Source organism: Coenobita brevimanus, chromosome 33 (assembly GCF_032717465.1).
Source record: "Coenobita brevimanus isolate Jiangsu-jjx chromosome 33, ASM3271746v2, whole genome shotgun sequence".
NCBI lineage: Eukaryota > Metazoa > Arthropoda > Malacostraca > Decapoda > Coenobitidae > Coenobita > Coenobita brevimanus.
The window spans coordinates 26,198,314-26,222,648 of record NC_136986.1 but is presented as its reverse complement, the minus strand read 5'-3'; the positions used below and the strand labels follow the sequence as shown (position 1 = coordinate 26,222,648).

General features: G+C 42.6%; 1 protein-coding gene across 1 annotated transcript in view; it reads left to right on the top strand.

The window, feature by feature from the left end:
• LOC145395835 (uncharacterized) overlaps positions 1-24,335 on the top strand; it is a 216,318-nt gene that overhangs the window by 159,566 nt on the left and 32,417 nt on the right. The window contains exon 2 of the mRNA XM_080269366.1: positions 356-449. Coding sequence (XP_080125492.1) covers positions 371-449 — 79 coding nt within the window. The 5' untranslated portion in view covers positions 356-370. The remainder of the gene's footprint in view (positions 1-355; positions 450-24,335) is intronic.

Sequence of the window (24,335 nt, the reverse complement as noted above, 5' to 3'; positions counted from 1 at the left end):
CCATGTAATGATCCTTTCTGGTGACTCTACCAGAGTGATAAGCCAAATGATTTCTTCTGATCCAGCGAAACATATACCATGATGGGTGGTAACCATTTAACCAAACTGACGCTTTCTGGTCTATTGGGTTCAGGTGCATTAACTGGACAAGAACCATAAGGGTTTCAGTCTCATGGTTGTTTCGGGATCATTGCTAAAATGATGTCTCTTGGGCTTATCGGGTTTTTTCACCCGTGCCTTAAATGTCAGTATTTAGTATCCTGCCTCCAGACCCCTATCCACTGATGAGGAAAGGAGAATTGCATGACAGATACATAAACTTTCCACATTGCTAAAAGGCTGATTGCCCTCACAGATATTGGCCCTAAGGATGATGAAGCTTGGTCTGCTGCTGATCATCTTTGACGCCGCATGTGCTACAAGGAGCTCTCTGCTTATATCTTCTGCAGGTACAGCTGCTTATAATACGCACACACATTTCAGTGCACACATATACCTATATGCATATAGGGTAATTTTTTACATACATTCCAAGTATTTTTTGCTCAAACATAATTCGGTCTCATATTATACCTTCTTGGGCTCAACCAACACGTTCCTAATTTCCCTTGTGAACCTGTTCATTGGATCCTTTTCTCCCACTGGCCTTTATCCTCAGGAGCTTTTTTCCCTCATGACCTAGTTATCTGCCAGACACCACACCTGTTTTTTGCCACTAACCCATTTTCTAAATGGTACTTATACCTTCCCCTGAACTTATGTTTCCCTGATACCAGATCCCTCTCTGGACTAATTTTCGCCATGGAATTATTTCACTTCATGACCTGTTCACTACGTGGACCTGTTCCTTATCTGTGGAGATATTTTTTCCACATTCATATTTTCCTGAATGGGCTTTTCTTCCATCATGGGTGAAATTCCTCAAGCAATTAAGTATCCACAAGAGATCCGTATTCCCACAGATCAGTTTCCTTTCCATGTAATAATAGTAATGGTAATAGTAATATTATTACTAATACTAATTTTAATAATAATAATCATCATCATCATCATCGACCTCCTTTCCCACCCAACAACAACAACAACAACAACAACAACAACAATAATAATAATAATAATAATAATAATCTATCTATCTATCTATTGCCAGACGCCTCAATCCCGTTTGGGGTTGCCACAAACAAATCGCCTCCAAGTCGCCCTGTCCCCCGCCATTTCACTGCCCTGCTCCCAACTCACACCCCCCTCTCTCATATACCTCTCCACCCCATCCCTCCATCTCATCCTCGGCCTCCCCCTCCCTCTTCCCCCCTCCACCTCACTCACATACACTCTCTTCGTCAGTCTTTCACCCTCCATCCTCTCCACATGGCCAAACCACCTCAGTGTGTTCCTCCTAACGCGTCCTATCACATCCACATCCACACCACAATGCTCCTTTATATCCTCATTCGTCAGCCTGTCTCTCCATGTAACTCCACAGGCTCCTCTTAAATATAATAATAATAATAATAATAATGATGATAATATTAATAATAATAACAACTAGAACACGGGAAAATTGTCCAAGGAATATTTTGATAAAGAAAAACTTCCCACAGCCATTACCTACTAGAAGCCGAGCTATAAAGGGACCTTGAGGTCAAGGTCATTGATATTGTGCATGTCACCTTAGGCATCATAGTCTATTAGTTGACCAAGTTTGGTGGCTGTAGCTTTAATCCTTCATGGAAAATTTGGTGACATGCAGAATATAGGGAACAACTCCATTTTTTTACCCCAGCCGATCTCAGAGGATAATCAACCGATTAGCACCATATTCCTTTCTGCATTGCGTCAGCCTTCAGTCTATGTTACAGTAAAATTTTAGCTTCTTAGCTTAAGCGGTTCTTGAGACAGGACGGCTGAATCATTTTTCTATGTTCGGGGTAACATCCGGAAAGCTGGTTGACGGATTGTCACCGTTTTAGGCCAAAAGAAGCGGACAGCTCTCTAAGTTGGCCAAGTTACAAGACTCTAGGCCAAAGAGCCTTCGAAATATCGCTTTTCTACTTAAGTAATAATAATAATGATGACCAATAGAAAAATAAAACTTCCCACAGGGATGTGGAAAGTTTGAATAAAAGTAATTTTCCTGAGATCAATCTTTAGTCTTTTATAGACTTACGTTCGTATTTGGGCCTAATTACCCCAAGAACCTATTACTTCACAGTCCAATTCCAGCAACAGATCCTCTCTCTCTCTCTCTCTCTCTCTCTCTCTCTGTATATTATATATATATATATATATATATATATATATATATATATATATATATATATAGAGAGAGAGAGAGAGAGAGAGATACATATAGAAATAGATATATGTAGATAGATAGATAGGTATATATATATATATATATATATATATACATATATATATATATATATATATTTGTGGTAGGTGGGGGCGCCCATCATCCACTCACTCGATGTAGAGGTGCCATATGATCTCTACACTGAATGACAAGCCAAATGGTGTCCTATACCCAGGAAACCATTTCTACGCTGGGTGGTAACCATATAACCGCGGATTCTGGCAGGGTTAAGTGTCCCCCAGATTCCCCTATCCAAAATCACTTAATCATGGCAGTCGTTTAGAGAGCCTTGGAGGGCCCAATACCTGTCCAGGGCCCCAACCAAATGGGCAGACTCGCGTGGCCATGTGGAATGTGAGAGATGTGAATGAGGAGAGCAAGAGGGTGGAAGTGGTGAATGTGTTTAAGAGCGTGAGATATGCCGTGATGGCATTGTGTGAAACGAAGATGAAAGGGTGCGAAGTGGAGGAGTGGGAGGGTGTGAAATGTGTAAGATCGGGAATGAATGGGCGAGGAAGATGCAAGGAAGGAGTTGCTTTGTTGATGAATGAGGTGTGGCAGAGTGGAATGAGAGACTACAAATGTGTCAGCTCGAGGTGTATGTATGTCAAGTTCAAGTTTGAGAAGGTGAAAGTGGCAGTGATTGTATAGCGTATGCACCGTGCGAGGACAGGAGTGAGAGAGAGAAAGACAGGTTTTGGGATGAGCTGGGGGAAGTAGTGGGAGAAATACCCAGGAGCTATAAAGTGATTGTAATGGGGGATATGAACGGAAGAGTAGGCACTGGTCCTGAGGATCACATAATGGGTTGCTATGGAGTACCAGGAGAAAATGATAATGGGAAGCGACTAAAGGATATGTGTCAGGAGAGGAGGTTGTGCATTTGTAACTCGTATTTCAAACACAGAGATGCACGTAAATATATATGGTATAGAGGGAATGGGGATCGTGTTGAAAGAAGCCTGATTGATTACGTGCTCGTAGAGAGGTCGATGATGGGAATGGCTGCTGATACCAGGGCTGTGAGGGGACAGTGTGGAGGTCTGTCAGATCATATGATTGTGGTATGCAAGATCAAGTTGAAAGGAGTGAGGTGGATCAGGACAGAGAGGAGCAGTCAGGGAGAAAGACTGAAAGTTGAGAAGCTGAAGATCAAAGAAATGGCAGATGAATACAGGACCAAAGTAGAGGATGAGTTAGAATTACTGAATTGGAATGAAATGGATCTGGACAGACTGTGGAATGCATATAGGGATTGCTTAGTTAGGAATGCTAAAGCGGTGTGTGGTGTGGCAAGAGTAACAACAAAGAAGAAAGGTACGGCATGGTGGGATGAGGAGTTAAAGAGAGCGGTGGAGGAAAAGAGGAAGAAGTGGCTAAAGTGGTTACAGGATAGGGGTTCAGTTGAAATAAGAACTGAATATGTTGAGAGCAAGAAGCACGTAAAGAGACTAGTGAAGAGGAAAAATAAGGAGGCAAATGAGGATCTAGGAAGAAAAATGAATGTGAACTACTCTGAAAATAGAAAGTTATTCTGGAAAGAGGTGCAGAAATGTAGAAGTGAAAGCGGAAAGAAATGGGATGGTGTGAAGGATGCAGGTGGTAGATTATTAACCCATGGAGATGAAGTAAGGACCAGATGGAAGGAATATTTTGAAAGCCTGATGAATGAGGGTAGAGAGAGCAGAGTAGCTGTAAACATGATTGGTTTTGGAGGTGTGCAGAGAAGGAATGCAGTGCCAGGAGACGTGACACTCGCACAGGTGAAGAGTGCTGTGAAGCGGCTGAAAAATGGGAAAGCAGCTGGGGTTGATGAGGTGTATGCAGAGATGCTTAATGTAGTGGAAAGAATGGAATGAAGTGCTTGTTGGAGATAGGTAAGAAGGCATGGATGAGTGAAACTGTGCCTGCAGGGTGGTAAAAGGCTGTGATTGTACACCTGTACAAAAATAAAGGTGAACGAAGTGAGTGCAAGAATTATCGTGGCATAAGCTTACTGAGTGTGGTAAGGAAGGTATATGGAAGAATTATTATAGAGAAATTAAGAGAGATATCAGAAGTACTAGTGAGTGATGAACAGGGTAGCTTTAGGAGTGGCAGAGGATGCGTGGACCAAATATTTGCAGTGAGACAGATAGTAGAGAAGGTTTGTGAGAAGAACCATAAGGTGTTTATGGCATTCATGGATCTGGAAAAAGCATATGACAAAGTGGACAGAGAAGGATTCTGGAAAGTTTTGCGCATGTACGGTGTAGAGGGTAAGCTGCCAGGTGCCGTCAAGAGTTTTTATGATGGTAGTGAAACATGTGTAAGGGTTAATGGGCATCTAAGTGAATGGTTCACAATCAGTGTGGGCGTGCAACAAGGTTGTGTGGTGTCCCCATGGTTGTTCAATGTATATATGGATGGGGTGATGAGAGAAGTGAAAACACGAGTAATCGAGAGAGGGATGGCATTGGTAATGAATGATGATGGATGGAATATCTCAAATTTGTTGTATGCTGATGATACAGTACTGCTTGCAAGTACCGGATAAGAACTTGGTAGGCCAGTGCAGAGTTTTGCTGATGTCTATAAGCGTCATTTCTTGACAGTAAATGTAGAAAAGAGTAAAGTGATGGTTATTGAGAGAAAAGGTGACTCCCAGTGCAATGTAACAGTGAATGGAGAGGGACTGGAATTGGTGCGAGAGTTCAAGTACCTGGGTACAGTTATAAAAAAGAGAGGAAAATGTGCAAAAGGAGTTGAAAGTAGAGTGACACAAGGAAGAAAATTAGCTGGTGCAATGAAGGCCTTGATAAGAAGAAGAGGCTTGAGTGTTGCAGCTGCACGAGGCTTACATGAAGGAGTGTTAGTGCCAACTTTAACCCGCCCCGTCCCGACGACGTATGGGTACGTCACCACGATTTGCATTTGCCAGTCCCGGCGACGTACCAGTACGTCGTGCAATTGCAAGGTACCTAATTTGCACAATTTTCAATTTTCGCACGTGATTTTTCGTATGTATACACGGAACACCTTCCTCTATTCCTGTACAAGATACCAAGCAGGGACAATGCCTTACACTGCATAACCTCCCCCCTCCCCCCCTCACGCCATTGTCTTGGCAAAGGACCTGTTACCAGTGACCTGGCTAGTAAAGTTATTCAGGGCCAGAGTGATTCCCCAATCGATGACAATGTGGAGGACAATGTTTACATAGCATTAGAAGAAGAAACAGCCAGAAATAATGATCAGGTAGTGTGGCAAAAATAGGTCAGGTATGGTGATTAGTTAGTGAGTGAAACAATGCTTATAATGCCTTTATTACTGCTTGAAAACCAATATACTGTCATACTACATATACATTCGTACCAAGTAAATAAATAAATACCGTTTATGAGTGGATAAAATAGTTACCCTCCCATAGAACTCGTTTTCTTTGGTGCCAGCATGTTAGAAAACCCACTCAGGTAAGGAGGAACTCCTACCTGGATTGGGCACTTTAAACCTCAGGTGAGCGATTTCTCTATGAATTTTCGATGTTTCTCACCAAAAGCGAAGGTTTTAGCCAAAAAAAAAAATTCGAAAATACCTCGGGACTGGGGGATGTCGGAGGTGCGGAAAACCTCGGGATGTGACGGGTTAACATATGGATGTGAGACTATGGTGTGGCATGAAAATGAAAAGTCAAGAGTAATAACAGTGCAGATGGGACTGCTGAGGAATGTATGTGGAGTACAGAGGGTGGATAGGATACGAAATAATGTGATTTGTGAAAGATGCGGAGTGAGGAAGTCGGTGAACACCAGAAATGAAGAGAATGTACTGAGATGGTATGGTCATGTGGAGAGAATGGATAACAATAGAGTGGTGAAAAAGGTATATCTGAACGAATTCGAAGGAGGGAGGAGGCGAGGTAGGCCAAGGAGAAGGTGGAGAGGTATGGTGGATGAATGTGTGAGGAAGAGAAGTTTGGAAGTAAGTGAGGCTAGGGAACTGACAGGAGATCGAGCTGGCTGGATGAATTTTCTGAGAAGTGCATGATTAGGGATTTTTGGTACCCCTTTTCAACGTGGCAGCGTCTCGATTGACTCTGTCGGATACGATTATGTGAAGCTACAGAATGTGGTGAATGTTTTTGGCGTATCCGATAGAGCCAGGATTCCAGGGGCTTGAATGATGAGTGAATGGAAGCGTAGCCCATTGGATTGGGCAATTTTGGGCTGTCTGGATATTGCTACTCCTCACCCTGCCCTTGGGTGGGAAAGGAGGTCCGGATGATGATGATGATGATGATGATGATGTACATATATATAAATATATGTATGGCAGATAGGGGAAGGCCTTGTACAGTAGATATACGAGGTACAGTCTTAGACGGCGCGGACCATGCGATCCCCCATAGATGCATGGGGCTCCACAGAATATAATGAATAAGGTGGCACAAAAATTACTTCTCACCCGAAACTATCTGACAGGGAGATAAGATTATTTGTCACAATTCTCCCAACCAGACATGAGTTCTATTGCAAATTATTTCACAGGCGTTCCTGTTGGATCATTGTCTACTAAAGGTCCAACCGCACTTCCTCCTTTGCATACGGTCAGTTTGCCACCGAAAGTGAGTAGGCACTGTGCTGGCAAGTTAGAGACTAGGATATTAAACAAACTGAAATCCATGGAGATCTATGCATCCAATGTAAGAAGCCTTGCAGAAGATTACAAACTTGATAACTAGATGACTGAACTGGAAAACATTAGTTGGGATATTGTAAGTTTGAGTGACACTCAGAAAAGAAGAACAGAAATTCAGCTCGAAGACAACAACCACCTCATTTACTACAGAGGAAGGCAAAAGGAAAGAGTTGGTGGTGTAGTATTTCTAATAAACAGAAATACTGCAGATAGCATTGTTAAATTCAGCACTATCTGACAGAGCAGCATTGGTTGTAATTAGACTATGCAAAAAATATACCCTGAAAGTAATACAATTATATGCACCAACTTCTCAAAGCTCAGTTGAAAAAACAAAAACATTCTCTGACGACATCTCCGAGATTATGGAAGACGAGAAGACCACATATGCTATACTCATTGGAGACATCAATGCAAAAGTTGGGAAATCAAAAAATGGAGAAGCATGTATGGGAACATTTGGAGCGGTAGAAAAGAATGAAAGAGGAGAAATGGTGGTAAATATTGCTGAAATGTATAACATGAGAATAATAAACACATTCTTTCATGAAAGACCAGGGAGAAAATGGACCTGGATAAACCCAAATGGAAAAACGAAGATTGAAATCTACTTCATTACAGCAGACAAGAATAACAGATCACAAGTGTCACAGTTATGAACAAAGTAAATATAGGAAATTACCATAGAATGATGGGTTGCACAGCCAGATTCAATTTCAGAAGTGAACAATAGATAATAAGATAATAAGATATGCCGAACAAAAGTAGACGACAACAAAACATCCTTTCAGTTGAAAATAAGGAAAAGATTTCAGGCTCTAAGTAATGCTGAATGTGACACTGATGAGCTGAATGACAGACTAAAAAAAGTGCTAAGAGAATCAACGAAGGTGGTAGGAAAACCTAACACAACCAAATCTAAGAAGCACCAAGAAAAAACACTCAGGGTTATGAAAAAAAGAAATGAAATGAAAGTAAAAACAAAGAAAGATGAAACAGAACGAGCAGAATTAAATAAGCTTATCAACAAGAGAAAAGAGAAGAAAAAAGAAAGAGAAACATTGATCAGATCAAAGAAACCATCAAACAAGGAAAAAGTCTGAAACAGGTCCAAAGTAAAGTGTCACTAGGAAATCAACAAATTACATCACTGAAAGACAAAAACGGTTAAGTCATTAAATACATAGATAATATGGTGAATGGAATTGAAGAATTTTACAAAGAACTGTATGCATCAAAGACAGTAGTACCAATAGCTAACTTTTCAGCTGACACACTTGAAATACCTCCGATAACACTAGACGAAGTAAATATTTCTCTTAAAAATATGAAAAGAGGGAAGGCTCTGGGAGAAATGAAATAGTTGCAGATTTACTGTCGGATGCAGGAGTAGAAGTACAAAGTAGGCTTGCTGACTTATCTACTCATTGTATATAGAAGATAAAGATTCCAAAAACATAGTGTAATGCAAGAGTCATTTTACTTTACAAAAAAAAAAGGTGACTCAAAAGATCTTAGTAACTATCGACCCATTAGCTTATTATCATTAACAAACTCTTCACAAAAGTCCTTACGAACAGAATAACAACAAATTTGGAGGAGAATCAACCTCGTGAACAGACAGGATTCCGAAGCAGGTTTTCGACTACTGGTCATCTACACACAATGAATCAACTAAATGAGAAAACTACAGAATATAATAAACCACTGTGCTTAGGTTTTGTTGATTACGAAAAGGGTTTCGACTCAGTGGAGCACATAACAATTATAAACTCATTGCGAGAACAAGGAGTGAATGGGAAAATTGTGAAACTGCTCGAAAACATATATAAAGAGGGAACTGCCACAGGTAAATTAAATAAGGACTCAGAAAAAAATAAGATTGAGAAGGGTGTGCGTCAGGGAGATACAATTTCACAAAAATTATTTACAGCATGCCTAGAAAGTGTTTTCAGAATACTAGACTGGGAAAACAGAGGAGTGAACAAAGATGAAGAAAAGCTAAACAATTCAAGACATGCAGATGACACTGTCCTAACTCAAAAAAAAAAAAAAAAAGAGACATTATGAGAAATGTTAAATTACCTGAACAGAGAAAGTTTCAAAGTAGGGCCAAAGATGATCAGGAATAAAACTAAAGTAATGTTTAATTCACAAACACCAAACAGCGTCATCAGAATGAGCAAAGAAATTCTGGTAGAATCGAGGAGTACAATTACTTGGGGCATATACTAAAATAAAGAAAGACCAGGAGACTGAAATAAAAAGACGCATTACAATTGGATGGAAAGCTTTCGGTAAACATAGACATTATGAAAAGCTTGCCAGTGTGTATGAAACGAAATGGACAGTATATAACGAACGTATAATTCCAGCTGTGGCATATGGTTGTGAGACCTGGAAACTGACAAAATCGATGGAAAATAAATTAATCTCTCCTCAGCGACTTATGGAAAGGTCAATGCTGCGAATATCTTTAAGAGATAGGAAAATATCAACCTGGGTGAGAGAGCAGACTAAAGTCAAAGATATTATGGCTTAGGCTGTCTAGTAGAGACTGTATATAGGGTGAGAAGTACTTGTGAGTGTAAATGTAGTGTTGGAGTGGCTTTGGATTTTTTTTTTTTTTATGCGAGGAAGAAGGAACCAAAGGCCATGAGCCCGCAGCAACAGTTCCCTCCAAGAGAAAAACAAAATACAATATGGAGCCAAATTCAAGATCCAATCATTTTGAGATGCCTGGACACACTGCGTTTGAAAGACTGGAGATCATAGGCAGCAGGAAATACAGACAGAGGGAGACAGTTCCAGAGCTGACCTGTTGCATAAATGAAAGACTGGGAGTAACGGTTAACTCTTGCATTAGAGAGTTGGACAGAAAAAGGATGAGAGTTTGCTGCCAGACGGGTGCTACGCACCCGTCGTAGAGGTGGAGGAATGCAAGCAGACAGTTCAGAGGAGCAGTGACCATTAAAGTAGCGATTGAAAAGAGATAAAGATGCAACAGTGCAGCGAAGAGACAGGAGTTCAAGGGAGTCAATAAGAGGAGGAGAGTTAATGAGACGAAAAGCCTTTGACTCCACCCTATTGAGAAGAGCTGTATGTGGGGAGCCTCCCCACACATGAGAGTTGTACTCCACACAGGGGCGGATAAAACCCCTGTATAGAGTCAACAATTGCGCAGGGGTAAAGAAAGAGCGGAGTCGGCTTAGCACACCCAATCTCTTGGAAGCAGATTTTACAAGAGATGTAATATGATCTTTCCAAGATAAGTCCCGAGTAAATGAAACCCCAAGCATGTTCAAGGATGATGCAGGATTAAGCTGAATATTATTAAACATTAGTGGGTATACCTGTGGAAGATTTTGTCGGGTTGATAGGTGTAAGAACCGAGTCTTAGATGCATTAAAGACAACCATATTATTTTTACCCCAGTCAGAGATACGAGCCAAGTCAGACATTAGGTGTGCCATAGCCTCATCCCTTGTTTGTTGAAGTAACTGTTGAGATGGGTGTTGCGGGAACCGAATGGAAAGGTGAAGCGTGGAGTCATCAGCGTATGAGTGGATAGGGTTAGATGTACAGCTTAGAAGATCATTGATGAATAAAAGGAAGAGAGTTGGTGATAGGACAGAGCCCTGAGGAACACCACTGTTGATAGATCTAGGAGAAGAACGATGGCCGTCTACAACAGTGGCTATAGAACGACCAGAAAGGAAGCTAGCAATGAAGGCACAGATAGAAGGATAGAAACCGTAGGAGGGCAGTTTGGAAATTAAAGATTTATGCCAGACTCGATCGAAAGCCTTTGAGATGTCAAGTGCAATGGCAAAGCTTTCGCCAAAGTCCCGAAAGGAGGATGACCAGGAGACTGAAAGGTAGGTGAGAAGATCGCCAGTGGAGCGTCCCTGACGGAACCCATACTGACGATCGGAAGGAAGGTTGTGATAGGAAAGATGCCTTAAAATTTTTCTATCAAGAATTGACTCGAAAACTTTTGAAATACAGGACGTTAAAGCAATTGCACGATTGTTAGAGGGTTGGGAGTGGTCACCCTTCTTTGGGACTGGCTGAATGAGAGCAAACTTCCAGCAAGAAGGAAAGGTACAAGTTGACAGACAAAGGCGAAAGAGTTTGCCTAGGCAGGGTGTAAGCACAGAAGCACAGTTCTTGAGAACAACAGGAGGGACCCCATCAGGCCCATATGCCTTGTTAGTACTGAGGCCAGTGATGGCAGAAAATACATCAACTGAAGAAATTTTAATGTCGGCCATGAGGAAGTCACAGGGGGGAAGTGATGGAGGAACAGCACCGGAATCGTCTAAGGTAGAATTGGAGGAGAAAGTCTGTGCGAAGAGATCTGCTTTATCAGTAGAAGAATAGCTACAGAACCATCAGAGTAGAAAAGTGGAGGGAAGGATGATGAGGTAAAGTTGTTAGAAAGATTTTTGGCAAGATGCCAGAAGGAGCGGGAAGAATTCGAGTTGGAGAGTTGAGAGCATTTAGTATGGATGAAATTATTTTTAGTAGAGCGAAGAACAGACTTAGCACGATTCCGGGCAGAAACGTATAAAAGATGTGATTCAGGGGTGAGTTGGCTCTGGTACCTTTTGTAGGCCCTCTCCTTGTTGCGGACAGCATTAGAACAAGCGTGAATAAACCAAGGCTTTATTGCGTTAGTCAAAGGATATGAGAAAGGAATGTATGCTTCCATGCCCGAGAGAATAACCTCTGTAATGCGCAAGGCACACTCAGATGGCTCACGCCCATGGAAGCAATAATCATTCCAGGGAAAATCAAAGAAGTACTGCCTGAGGGCCTCCAAGTCCGCGGCTCCAAAATGCCACAGACGACGTTTTCCTGGAGGGTCCACAGGCTGTACCGGAGTGATAGGACAGGTTAAGGTAATAAGGTTGTGATCGGAGGAGCCCAACGGAGAGAAAAGATTAACAGAGTAAGCAGAAGGATTAGTTGTGAGGAAGAGGTCAAGTATGTTGGAGCTCTCTCCAAGGCGGTCAGGGATACGGGTAGGGTGCTGTACAAGCTGCTCTAGGTCATTAAGGATAGAAAAGATGTAGGCTTGTTCACCAGGTGGATCCGTGAAAGGAGAGGAGAGCCAAAGGTGGTGGTGAACATTGAAATCTCCAAGAATGGAGATTTCAGAGAAAGGAGAAATGGATAGAATGTGTTCCATCGTAGAAGTAAGATAGTCAAAGAATTTTTGATAGTCAGTAGAATTAGGGGATAAGTAAACAGCACAGATATATTTAGTCAGAGAATGACAGGAAAGCCGAAGCTAGAGTGTGGAGAATTCAGAAGAATCAAGTTCAGGAACACGAGAGCAAGATAAGTCGTTGCGTATATATACACAACAGCCACCTTTGGCTTTGAAATGAGTATAGAGAAAGTAGGAGGATACAGAAAAGGGTTTGCTGTCAGTTGCCTCAGACAGCTGAGTCTCCGATAGAAAAAGAAGGTGGGGTTTAGAGGAGGAGAGGTGGTGCTCAACAGAGCGAAAGTTAGAGGAAAGGCCGCGAATGTTGCAGAAATGAAGAAGAAGAGAGTCAGACAGTGGTTCCAGGCACCTTGAGTCGTCACCGGGAGAGGGGCAGATGGTGGGGGCATTTATGGTCCCCCCCCCTGGGGACTCCGAGGCTTGATAAAACGACGCCATTTTTGGTAAATTTTGAGTAGGAAGTGTAGTGTGTACTGTGCATGTAGTTTGGTGAAGATAGTTAGAGAAATTTGTACTGAAGAGCATGCTGGCCTACTGTCTGTGTAACTGAGACACTGGAAAAGTTCAGCAAAGGGGGATGGTCAGGAACTAGTCCTGAGGGCTGATGAAACGGGAGCTCCAGCACTCCCTGTCATCAGCTTTCCATCCACCTCGGGAGTACTGCCCTGCTCGACTGGTGATATATATATATATATATATATATATATATATATATGTTCAATCTTATCTATCTATCTAACTATCTATATTTATATATATAATTATATATGTTCAATTATATATATATATATATATATATATATATATATATATATATATATATATATATATATGTGTGTGTGTGTGTGTGTGTGTGTGTGTGTGTGTGTACCCATCCATCCATCAACCTATCCTATGTTGCCCCATAAGGACTAGGAACCCGGGGCAAGGCAAGTTGGTCTTGATATTTAAGATGAGAATGACCAGCCTTACTCATCCCTGAGTGGTATTACGTGAGCAATAAACCCCAACCATCCCTTGGACATAAACCTCCACAGGCTCAATCCGATTAGAGCACCTTAATAACCCACTAACCACCAGGAGCCACAATTTAGTTATATGGTTGCCACCCAGCGTAGTAAATGGTTTCCTGGTGTGCAGGAAACCATTTGCCTTGTCACTCAGTGTAGAGTTACCCATAAGCAGAAAGAAGGGGAAAGAATGAAGGAAAGAAAGACAGAACAGGGAGTGTAAAGTCACCTGTTGGCAGAAGAAAGAGGAAAGAGTGAAGGAAAGACAGAAGAGGGAGGATGGAAGAAAGGAAAGGGTAGACACCCAAAGCAGCACAACATCGAGTAAGTAATTGCTGAGCCCCCCCCATATATATATATATATATATATATTCATGAGTTACCTGAGAGGAGCATGTGGAGTGACATGGATAGACAAGGTGATGAATGAAGAAGTGATAGAACGTTGTGGGGTGAATGTGGATGTGACTGAGAATATTAGTAGAAAAACACTGCGGTGGTTTGGACATGTGGAGAGAATGGACAGTGAGAGACTGACTAGGAGGGTGTATGTAGGTGAAGTGGAGTGAGGGAGAGGGAGGGTGAGACCAAGGATGAGTTGGGGGGGTTGAAGTTGAGGAATATGTGAGGGAGGGGGGAGTTGCAGCCAAATGGTGGGTGACGGAGCGACTTGGAGGCGTTTTGTCTGCGCCACCCTTTGTGGGATTTGGGCGTCAGGCTATATATATATATGTGTGTGTGTGTGCGTGTGTGTGTATCAAAAGATAGATAGATAGAAAGATATGCACGCCCGCCCACACACACACACACACACACACACACACACACACATATATATATATATATATATATATTGCCAGACGCCTCAATCCCGTTTGGGGTGGCCACAAACAAATCGCCTCCACGTCGCCCTGTCCCCAGCTATTTCACTGCGCTACTCCCAACTCACACCTCCCTCTCTCATATACCTCTCCACCCCATCCCTCCATCTTATCCTCGGCCTCCCCCTCCCTCTTCCCCCCTCCACCTCACTCACATACACTCTCTTCGTCAGTCTTTCACCCTCCATCCTCTCCACATGGCCAAACCACCTCAGTGTGATCCTCATAACGCTTCGTATCACATCCACATTGACACCACAACGCTCCTTTATATCCTCATTTGTCAGCCTGTCTCTCCATGTGACTCCACAGGCTTCTCTTAAATAACTCATTTCCACTGCTGTCACTCTTGACTTGTGTCCTTCCAACAACGTCCAAGCTTCACTTCCATACGTTAGAGTTGTATCACAATACTGTCATGTAGTGACTTTTTCACTTCCATGCTCACTTCCCTGTTTGTTATCACTGCTTTCAAAAAACCAGCAACCTTTCTTCCCTGCTGTACCCTTTCAAGCACTTCACCCTCCAAACCTCCATCCTTACTCATCACACTACCCAAGTACTTAAACGTACTCACATTTTCCAATTCCTCACCATCCACCCTCGCTGTACATTCACTGACTTCACCTCTCTCAAAGACCATCACTTTACTCCTCCCTACATTCACCTTTAGATTCCGTTTCTTACACACTCTCCCAGACTCATATACCAAGCCTTGCAGCTCCCCTTCGTTTTCACTCAACAACACAGTGTCATCTGCAAACAACAGTACAGGGATTTTCCAAACATTATCCTCTCACCAGGGCCACTTCAACATCCACTACCCTACCTTGTACCTCTTTTATTACCCCATCCATGTACAGATTGAACAACCATGGAGACATGACACATCCCTGTTTCAACCCAACCTTCAAAGAGAAAAATTCACTCAGTTCACCATCCACACGCACTGCAGCCTTAGCACCATCAAACATACCCTTCACAGCATTCAACAACTTCACATGTACTCCATATATTCTTAATACTTTCCACAATCCTTGTCTATCCACCCTGTCATATGCTTTCTCCAAATCCATGAAAGCCGCATACAACTTCTTTCCCTTCTCCAGAAACTTTTCCACTAAAGATATAAGAATGAATATCTGATCTACACAACGTCTTCCCTTCCTAAAGCCTCCCTGTTCTTCTCCAACTAATTCCTCTGTTCTTTCTCTAACTCTGTCAGTAAGTATCCTACCATACACTTTTCCTATTATACTAAGAAGACAAATGCCCGTATGATTACCACACACTTCTTTTTTCCCCTTTTCCTTTGTACAAGAGAATAATTATACCTGACTTCCAATCCTCCGGGACTCTACCTTCCTCCCAGGCAATCTGCACATCTTCCACATCCATTCTACTACTATCTCTCTCCCATGCTTCAGCATTTCACCACACATTCCATCAATTCCTGGGGCTTTCCCCGATTTAACTTTCTTCATTGGTTCCACAACTTCTATCCTACTGATTTCTTCCTGTCTTCTCACCTCCCTCCTTTTCCCAGCCATTCCCCAGCCACTTATACTCGCATTACTTCCATCCTCTACGTTCAACAATTCCTTAAAGTGTTCTCTCCATCTGCTCACTTTTTCTCCCATCTCCACTAGTAATCTACCATTGTTATCTTTCACTCCCCTGCTAACCTCACTCCCTCCCTGTCTTACTCTCTTCACCTCTTTCCAGAACATTTTCTTATAGTCCCTCCACTTTACACTTAAATTAATTCCAAATTTCTCATCTACTCTCTTCTTACTCTCCCTCTTACTAATCTTTTCACCCCTCTCTTTCTTTCTACATATAACTCTCTCTTCCGCCTCTCAACTTCTTCCACGCCTCTATTTCTCATCCATTCATTGTATGCTTTCTTCTTTTGTGCCACAGCCTGTCACATCTCTTCAGTCCACCACGCTGTTCCTTGCACCCCCCTCCGTCTTCTCTTCACCCCACACACCACATCACATGCTGAACATATTTCTTCTGTAAATATATATATATATATATATATATATATATATATATATATATATATATATATATATATATATATATATATATATATATATATATATATATATTTTATATATATATATATATATATATATATATATATATATATATTGTATACATATATCTGTATATATATATATATATATATATATATATATATATATATATATACTGTATACATATATCTGTATATAAATATATATATATATATATATATATATATATATATATATATATATATATATATATCTATATATATATATATATATATATATATATATATATATATATATATATATATATATATATATCGGGGTTTTTAAAATAAATACAAATATTAAATGATAATGTTCAATAATATTGAACAGCAGGGACAATGAATTGTCTTGCTAAATCAAGCAATGATTACTTTACGCTGGCTTGCTTCGCACGATTCTCCAAGAACGAGAATTTATAAACTTTCTCAACAGTACACCGCAGAGACTAATTACTCAATTGCTGTTTATTAGAACTGTTAGCCTCTGGAGAAAGTTACTTCACCCCTGACAATAAATAACTAATACTATTAATGATATCAGGTTCTTGCTGATGCTTAACGCCTAGAAGGCACAACGGATTTTAAGCTTAATACAACAAGATTGGCCTAAGTACCAGTTATGAATAGCAAAACGTTTATGCAAGCTAGGAGCTATAAGGGAAATAAGCTTAATTGTGAAGAAATGAAACACGAGTTTACATTACATTAAGCTCAAGAAAAAGAACTGTTAAATTTATTGACTTCAAAGAAATAAATTTAACGTTACATCTCAAAATGAATTCAGATAAAGAGATCGTACTCACTCACTCACTCAAAAGCTAAATTCTTACGCCTAGGAAAAAAAAAAAAACATGCAGCGCAGCCGGCCAACATGTGAGGGTACAGCACCTTAACTAAACTCTTAAACCTAGGAAAATACGAAAAGGAAATACTGGTCAATGAATGTTGTGTATCACCACAGAAGGGTGGGAGCCTGGAGAACTGTAGTCTAGTGGAGTCTGGGTGCTAGCTGACTTCTCACTCTCTCACTGCTGGAGCACAGAACCTCACTCCATCACAACAGACACTTTACTGAATTCAAATTCGATGTATGGGTAATGGGCTGGCCAGCGGAAAAAGGCGTGGCTAACGGTTGGGGCAAGCAGGGGCGAACAATAAACAATAGTATCGCTCAGTAGAGCACTTAATGACGTGCATTAGATCGGTCACTTTTGAAACAGTGACGAATGTTTTTAAGAGTATACCACCGAAATGGAGAGAGAAATGGTTAACTGAGCGATACACAGTGAGTTTTCCACTAATAGTTCGTGGTTTCTCACAAAAGGAAAATGTCGCGAATTTGATTCATGACATTACGCCCCCACAAAATGAATTTTTTTCTTATGGGAAAATTTTTTTTGGATATATATATATATATATATATATATATATATATATATATATATACATATATATATATGTACACATCCTAACTCAGTCACACAAGATTCACACTGTGGTGTGTGTGCTATCCTGCTACAGGAGAAAATCACTATCGCCAATGAGCGTACAAACCTCGTATTTACATTAATAGAGGCAAGCTTGAGGGAAAAAACTCTGTGACGACGGTGAAAATCCTGTACTCAGGTCAAACTGAGCGAAAGTTCGCTACATTTACACTGACAACTAATTGTTGTGTAGCGTGGTGTATATGATACACGGTGTAGGTGTGACAGTTGTAGTGTAACTGTACTTACATGTAAAATGACACAGTAAATATTAATAATATGGCGACGACGAAGGCAGAGGAGACGAGGCGGCAGCGTGCGGCAGACGATCAGCTGGCCCGCACAGCAAAAAAGCTACACCCATTGCTGTACCTGCAAAATCAATTAAGGTGGAGCATCAAAAGTGTCAATGAGACAAAAATTCTCATTACATTACAATTACTCTCTCTGCCTAGCAATCAGTGCATGCTACGAAAGGTACGGTCTAGCTGAAAAATATGAGTGACAGCCTAAGCTTCGTTCATTCGAGGTCGCCATTAATTTATTAGATACATTATTAACTAGGAAACATAGTCGTAAGGGTTCTTAGCAGGGAAGCTCTAACCTGGCATGCACCTCGCTCAACATGCGGCGCAGCCGGCCAGCATGTGAGGGTACAGCACCTTAACAACATCCCATCACCCAGTTTAGGGGGAACTCTAACCTGGCGTCCACCTCACTCGACATGCGGCACTGCCGGCCAGCATGTGAGGGAACAGCACCTTAACAACATCCCATCACCCAGTTTAGGGGGAACTCTAACCTGGCGTCCACCTTGCTCAACATGCGGCACAGCCGGCCAGCATGTGAGGGAACAGCACCTTAACAACATCCCATCACCGAGTTTAGGGGGACTCTAACCTGGTGTCCACCTCGCTCAACATGCGGCACAGCCGGCCAGCATGTGAGGGAACAGCACCTTAGCTTATGGTATACATGTATGTACAGGCCCTGGACATACTGTGTCCTGTGGGGCCAATGGGCGAGACGTTCACAATTACTGGTACACTTTTAACTGGGAACCAGGCTGGTCCTTGGATTACTCAAATCTCTGAGGACGCCTATCTTACGGAACCCAGCATACAACAATTGCCCGTATTAGTCAGCAGTTAGCAGGCGAGACATCAGGTCTGCACCTACGTTATCACTTCCCTTGATGTATCTCACAACGTTAAACTGCTGTAAATACAGTGTCCAGCATATCAACCTTGCATTAGCTGTCTTGGTCGTGCTAAGACTAGTGAGTGGCATATGATCAGTTTCCAGAGTGAATGGTGCCCCAAATAAATAATAATAATATTTTTTAACACCATCAACCACAGCCAAGAGTTCCTTCTCAAAAGTACTGTACTTCCTCTCGGCAGGTTTTAGCCTACAGCTGTGGTATGCCACTGGGAAGATTCCACCTTCCGATTCCTGCATCAATACGGCACCTACTCCATCTTGTGAAGCATCAGTGCGCAGTATGAAAGGTTTGTTGGAATCAGGCAACTGCAAGATAGGCTCCTTGCACAACATGTTCTTAAGAGCGATAAAAGATCTCTCTTGCGCTTCTCCCCATTCAATGGTGTTTGGAGCATATTTCCGTAGCACCTCGTACAACGGTTGGGCAATGAGAGCAAAGTTGGGGATAAAACTCCTATAATATCCCACTAGGCCAAGAAATGCCCTAACCTGTTTCTTGGTCACTGGTCTCAGGGCTTCTCTGACCTTCCTGATCTTGTCACCCTGACACCTGCAGTGATTGTTGCCAACAATATGTTCAAGGAACTCCACCTCACTGTGAGCAATCTTACATTTGCTAGGCTTCACAGTCATGTTGAAACTCTGGAGTCTACTGAAGACAATTTTCAATAGTCTGAGGTGCTCCTCCAACGTGGCAGAATGAATGAGAACGTCGTCAACGAACATTTCTACTCCTACGATACCATGAAGCATTTGTCTCATGGCACAATTAAATACTGCTGGGGAATTGGTAAGTCCAAACGGTAGGACTTTATACTGGTACAACCCCCTAGGAGTAGCAAAGGCAGTGAACTGACGACTCTCAGGATGAAGGGGATTCTGGAAGAATCCCTTCGCTAGATCGAGCTTCGTGAAATATCGTGACCCTGCCAGCTTGGAGAAGATGGCAATGTGGTCACCCATTGGCTCAGCATCCACTTTGGTGATTGCATTGAGCCTCCTATAGTCGCCACAAATCCTGACTCCACCATCTTTCTTGCGAACAACTACCATCAGACTACAGTAAGGAGATGAGGACTTTTCATTAATGCCTACAGTCTCCATGTCGGCAATTTCCTTGTCTACTGCGTCCTGTAGTCGCATGGGAATCGGATATGGCTTAACCTTTATGGGAGCATTGCTGGTCAACTCAATTTTATGACACGCAACCTTTGCAAGTTTAGGTTAGTCTGAGAAGACATCAGCATACTGACAGAGCAGTGACCTTAAGGCATTTTGGCCTCCTACTGCTATTTTAGTCAGGGTTAAGTAAAACATCTCCGACAGTCTCTTCCTGACGGGACTGAGCGGTTAAGGGCTCGTCATCATGGTCATCAGCTGGGATCACCGGGGCTGCCCCGGTTTCTTCCAGTGGCTGGTCACTATCATCAGCTACTCGTAGGCCAGTCTCCTCGGGGTCTGACTCATGATAAGCCTTCAACATAATAATGCGGAACCTTTTACGAAGATTCCCCCTCTGAATTATGTAGTTGAGGTCTGAAATGCGCTCTACTACATCAAATGGACCCTTCCACTGCGCCACCAACTTGTTCTGGGCAGTGGGGAGTAACACCAGGCACTTATCACCTGGACTAAACTTCCGAAGTTTTGCCTTCTTATCATAATAGGCTTTCTGAACTTCGCGCGCCTTGATCAATTCTTCCTTAGCTAACTCGCATGTCGACTGGAGGCGGTCAGCTAGATCAAGGACGTAGGTGTAGGTGGTCTTGACTTCAGGGTCAGGGTCTTCATCGTCCTACAACTCGCGAAGGACTTGAAGTGATCCACGGACCGACCTTCCATACACCAGTTCAAAGGGTGAGAATTTCAATGAATGCTGTGGGGCTTCTCGATAAGCAAATAGAAGAGGAGCAATGAATCGCGGCCATTCCTTTGGCTGTTCGGCGGTCATGCGCCTCAACATCTTCTTGAGAGTCCCATTGAACCTCTCACACGACCCGTTACACATGGGATGATACAGTGTAGTCCGTAAGCCTCGGATGGACAGCAACCTGAACGCTTCGTTCATCATTGCTGAAGTGAACTGCGAACCCAGGTCGCTTAAGACCTCCTTAGGGATACCTACACGACAGAACACTTCAATTAATGCCTCAGCAACAGTGACGGCCTCTATATTCTTAAGGGCCACGGCTTCAGGCCACCGTGTGCTGAAATCAACAATAGTGAGGATATACTTTGATCCATCACTAGCCCTAGGGGAGATTGGCCCAACTATGTCAACTGCTACTCTCTCGAATGGTTCAGAGATTACAGGCACTGGTTTCAATGGCACAGGATGGACACATCCCCGGTCAGTGGTATGCTGATACACATCATAGGAACGTATGAGCCTCATTATTTCCCGTCCCATTCCTCACCAGAAAAAGTCAGCATGGATGCGGTCAGAGGTCTTCTTTTGACCCATGTGACCTCCCATCGTTGAACAATGATCTAATTCAAACACTGCTCGGCGATACTTTGCAGGAACGACAAACTGCAGTCGAACCTCACCCTGGGGTGTCTGTGACTCACGGTACAGCCGTCCTCGCTTACGATGGAACCTGGCTTGTCCTCCCCATGAATACTTAATCACCTTACCTTCCAGCTTCTTATGCACTGAGGCAAGTGTTGAGTCAGTCTGGTGCTCTTGGACAACATCTTGACTACGAATCAGATCTTGCGGCGTTGCGACGGTCAACGGAGTGACATGATTTGGAGCCTTGGCCATGGCTTGTGTTACCGCAGCAGCCGAAGTCTGAGTAGCAACATCTACGGCGCAACTATTTTTGACGCCAGATATGTTGCCTATAATGAGGTCAAATAAAGGTTCTGGCATGACAACTGCAGCTGTCAGGCCAGTGAAAAATGGAGACGCCACCTGGATACGTGCCTCAGGGAACAATCTCACTGATCCATCAATAAGTCTAACTTGGATCTGTCGACCTGTATACTCATCAGGCCGAATTAAACTCTGCTTAACAGAGCAACCTGAGGAACCATTATCCCTCAGAACATTTACAGAAACACCTCCCACAAACCCTGGCTGAACAAGAAAGGCAGTGTTGCTGGTGGAAGGGTCTAAGGAGGTAACAGCCAGTCATTCATGAGATTGCGGAACAACCGATGCAGCAAACGTGGCGCCCTGGGAACTAGGTGTCTGAGGAGTCGTACTCACCATCTGAGGAGATGGAGCATTGACTACCTGTGGAGGAGAGTTCATGGTCGGAGGGGGACTCGTGAACTGTTGGGAAGTACCTGTACTTGTAGAGATGCCACCACCGTGTGCTTGTCGTGGAATGAAAGCTGCGTTTGCCTCCTGCCTCCGATACACTGATTGACCTGACTGAGGGTTACGTGGCTTGTCCTTGTATTGCTGCTGCTGCTTGGGGAACTGCTGCTGGTTGGGGTGCTTGTACCGCTTCCAAGCAGGCTGCTGTGTATTTTGCCCCTGGTCCTTCTGCGGTTTGCTTGGACCTTGGCCATTACTCTGAGAACGGCCTTGGTGCTGGGATTCAGTCTGAGACGGTTTCCCAGATTTATCAGGTTTTCTGTTCCAGGTGTTTTGCTTATGAGTTTGGTACCCGTATGCAGTAAAATATGCCATTTGGCTGGCATCTTTCACCTGGCAGATTTAAGCTGTGCTATGAGCTCAGCAGACCACGACCTCTCTAGCTGTGTACGCAGCATACGGTCAATTATCCCCTCATGCGTGGAAGGAGTTTCATCTTTCTCCATCCACTCACCTAAGTAAGCAGTGAGACGATCGAGGAACTGAACAGCTGTCTCCTTGTCTTGGAGACGGGCTCGCATGAACTGAACTTTGGCGTCATCTACTGTGAGACCATACGCCTTAATGAGTGCAGCTTTCATCATCTCATACGTGAGATTGTCTCCACGAATTCTGTGGAGAATATCGAGGGCAGGGCCCTCAAATAAATTAAGAAATTGGAGCCGCTTAGCTGTCTCATCCAGTTGATACATGTCTGCCATGTCCTCAAAACGAGCTATGTATGGCTCGATTCGCTCGCCTTCCTTGTATGAAGGAAGCTTGATGCGTGGGGTCGCCAGGACATGTGTAGGAAGAGCGCTAGTGGAGCTTGGGTTGGCTGCAGCAGATGTGCCTGAAGCCAAGGAATCTCGCTTGAGCTTCAAAACCTCAAGCTCATGTTTTTCTTGTGCCTCACGTTCGGCATGTTCATATTCATGTTGTTCCCGCTTGTGTTCTAAGTCGAGTTCGCGCTGTTTTCGCTTGTGTTCGCGCTGTTCTCGCTCATGTTCGCGCTCCTTTTCGCCTTCCTCACACTGTTCTCGCTCGTATTCGCGCTGAATCTTACGCTCTTCACGGTCATCATTCTCGCGCTGCTGCTCCTGATTATGCCGTGAGAGTATGTACTCTTTAATTTCGGTTGGGTCCGTAAGACCCATTTCTTTGGCTTCCTGCAAAAATATGGTGGTAGCCATGACGCTAATTTACTAAGCAAGCCGAAACTGAGTACTGAATGCTGCTTCGCAAACGAATGCTAATAACACAAGTAAAGAATACAGACACAAGCTAGTGGTGACCAGTCTTATTTAGTTAACTGGCAAAAATAAAGCAAAAATGCAAATATTTGACTGGGAAGACTCAATAATTAACGCAATGGGTACGGCGACTTCCCAGGAGCGAATAAAATCGTCTGGCGTTACCAAGAATAAAGTACTAAATAGAGTTAAGTACTCTGTGGATTAATAAAGCAAAAATTCACTTACTAAACTAACGGTAAACACCAGTAAATTTGTGCCTATAAACTTTAATGATAAATACCTAAATATGAACGAGTGAGTATTATCTCGTGAATAGCTTTAGAGCTAGGAGTTAATATCCTGGAATGAGGTCGCCAATTGTCACGGGGTTTTTAAAATAAATGCAAATATTAAATGATAATGTTCAATAATACTGAAGAGCAGGGACAATTAATTGTCTTGCTAAATCAAGCAATGATTACTTTACGCTGGCTTGCTTCGCACGATTCTCCAAGAACGAGAATTTATAAACTTTCTCAACAGTACACCGCAGAGACTAATTACTCAATTGCTGTTTATTAGAACTGTTAGCCTCTGGAGAAAGTTACTTCACCCCTGACAATAAATAACTAATACTATTAATGATATCAGGTTCTTGCTGATGCTTAACTCCTAGAAGGCACAACGGATTTTAAGCTTAATACAAGACTGGCCTAAGTACCAGTTATGAATAGCAAGCTAGAAGCTATAAGGGAAATAAGCTTAATTGTGGAGAAATGAAACACGAGTTTACATTATATTAAGCTCAAGAAAAAGAACTGTTAAATTTATTGACT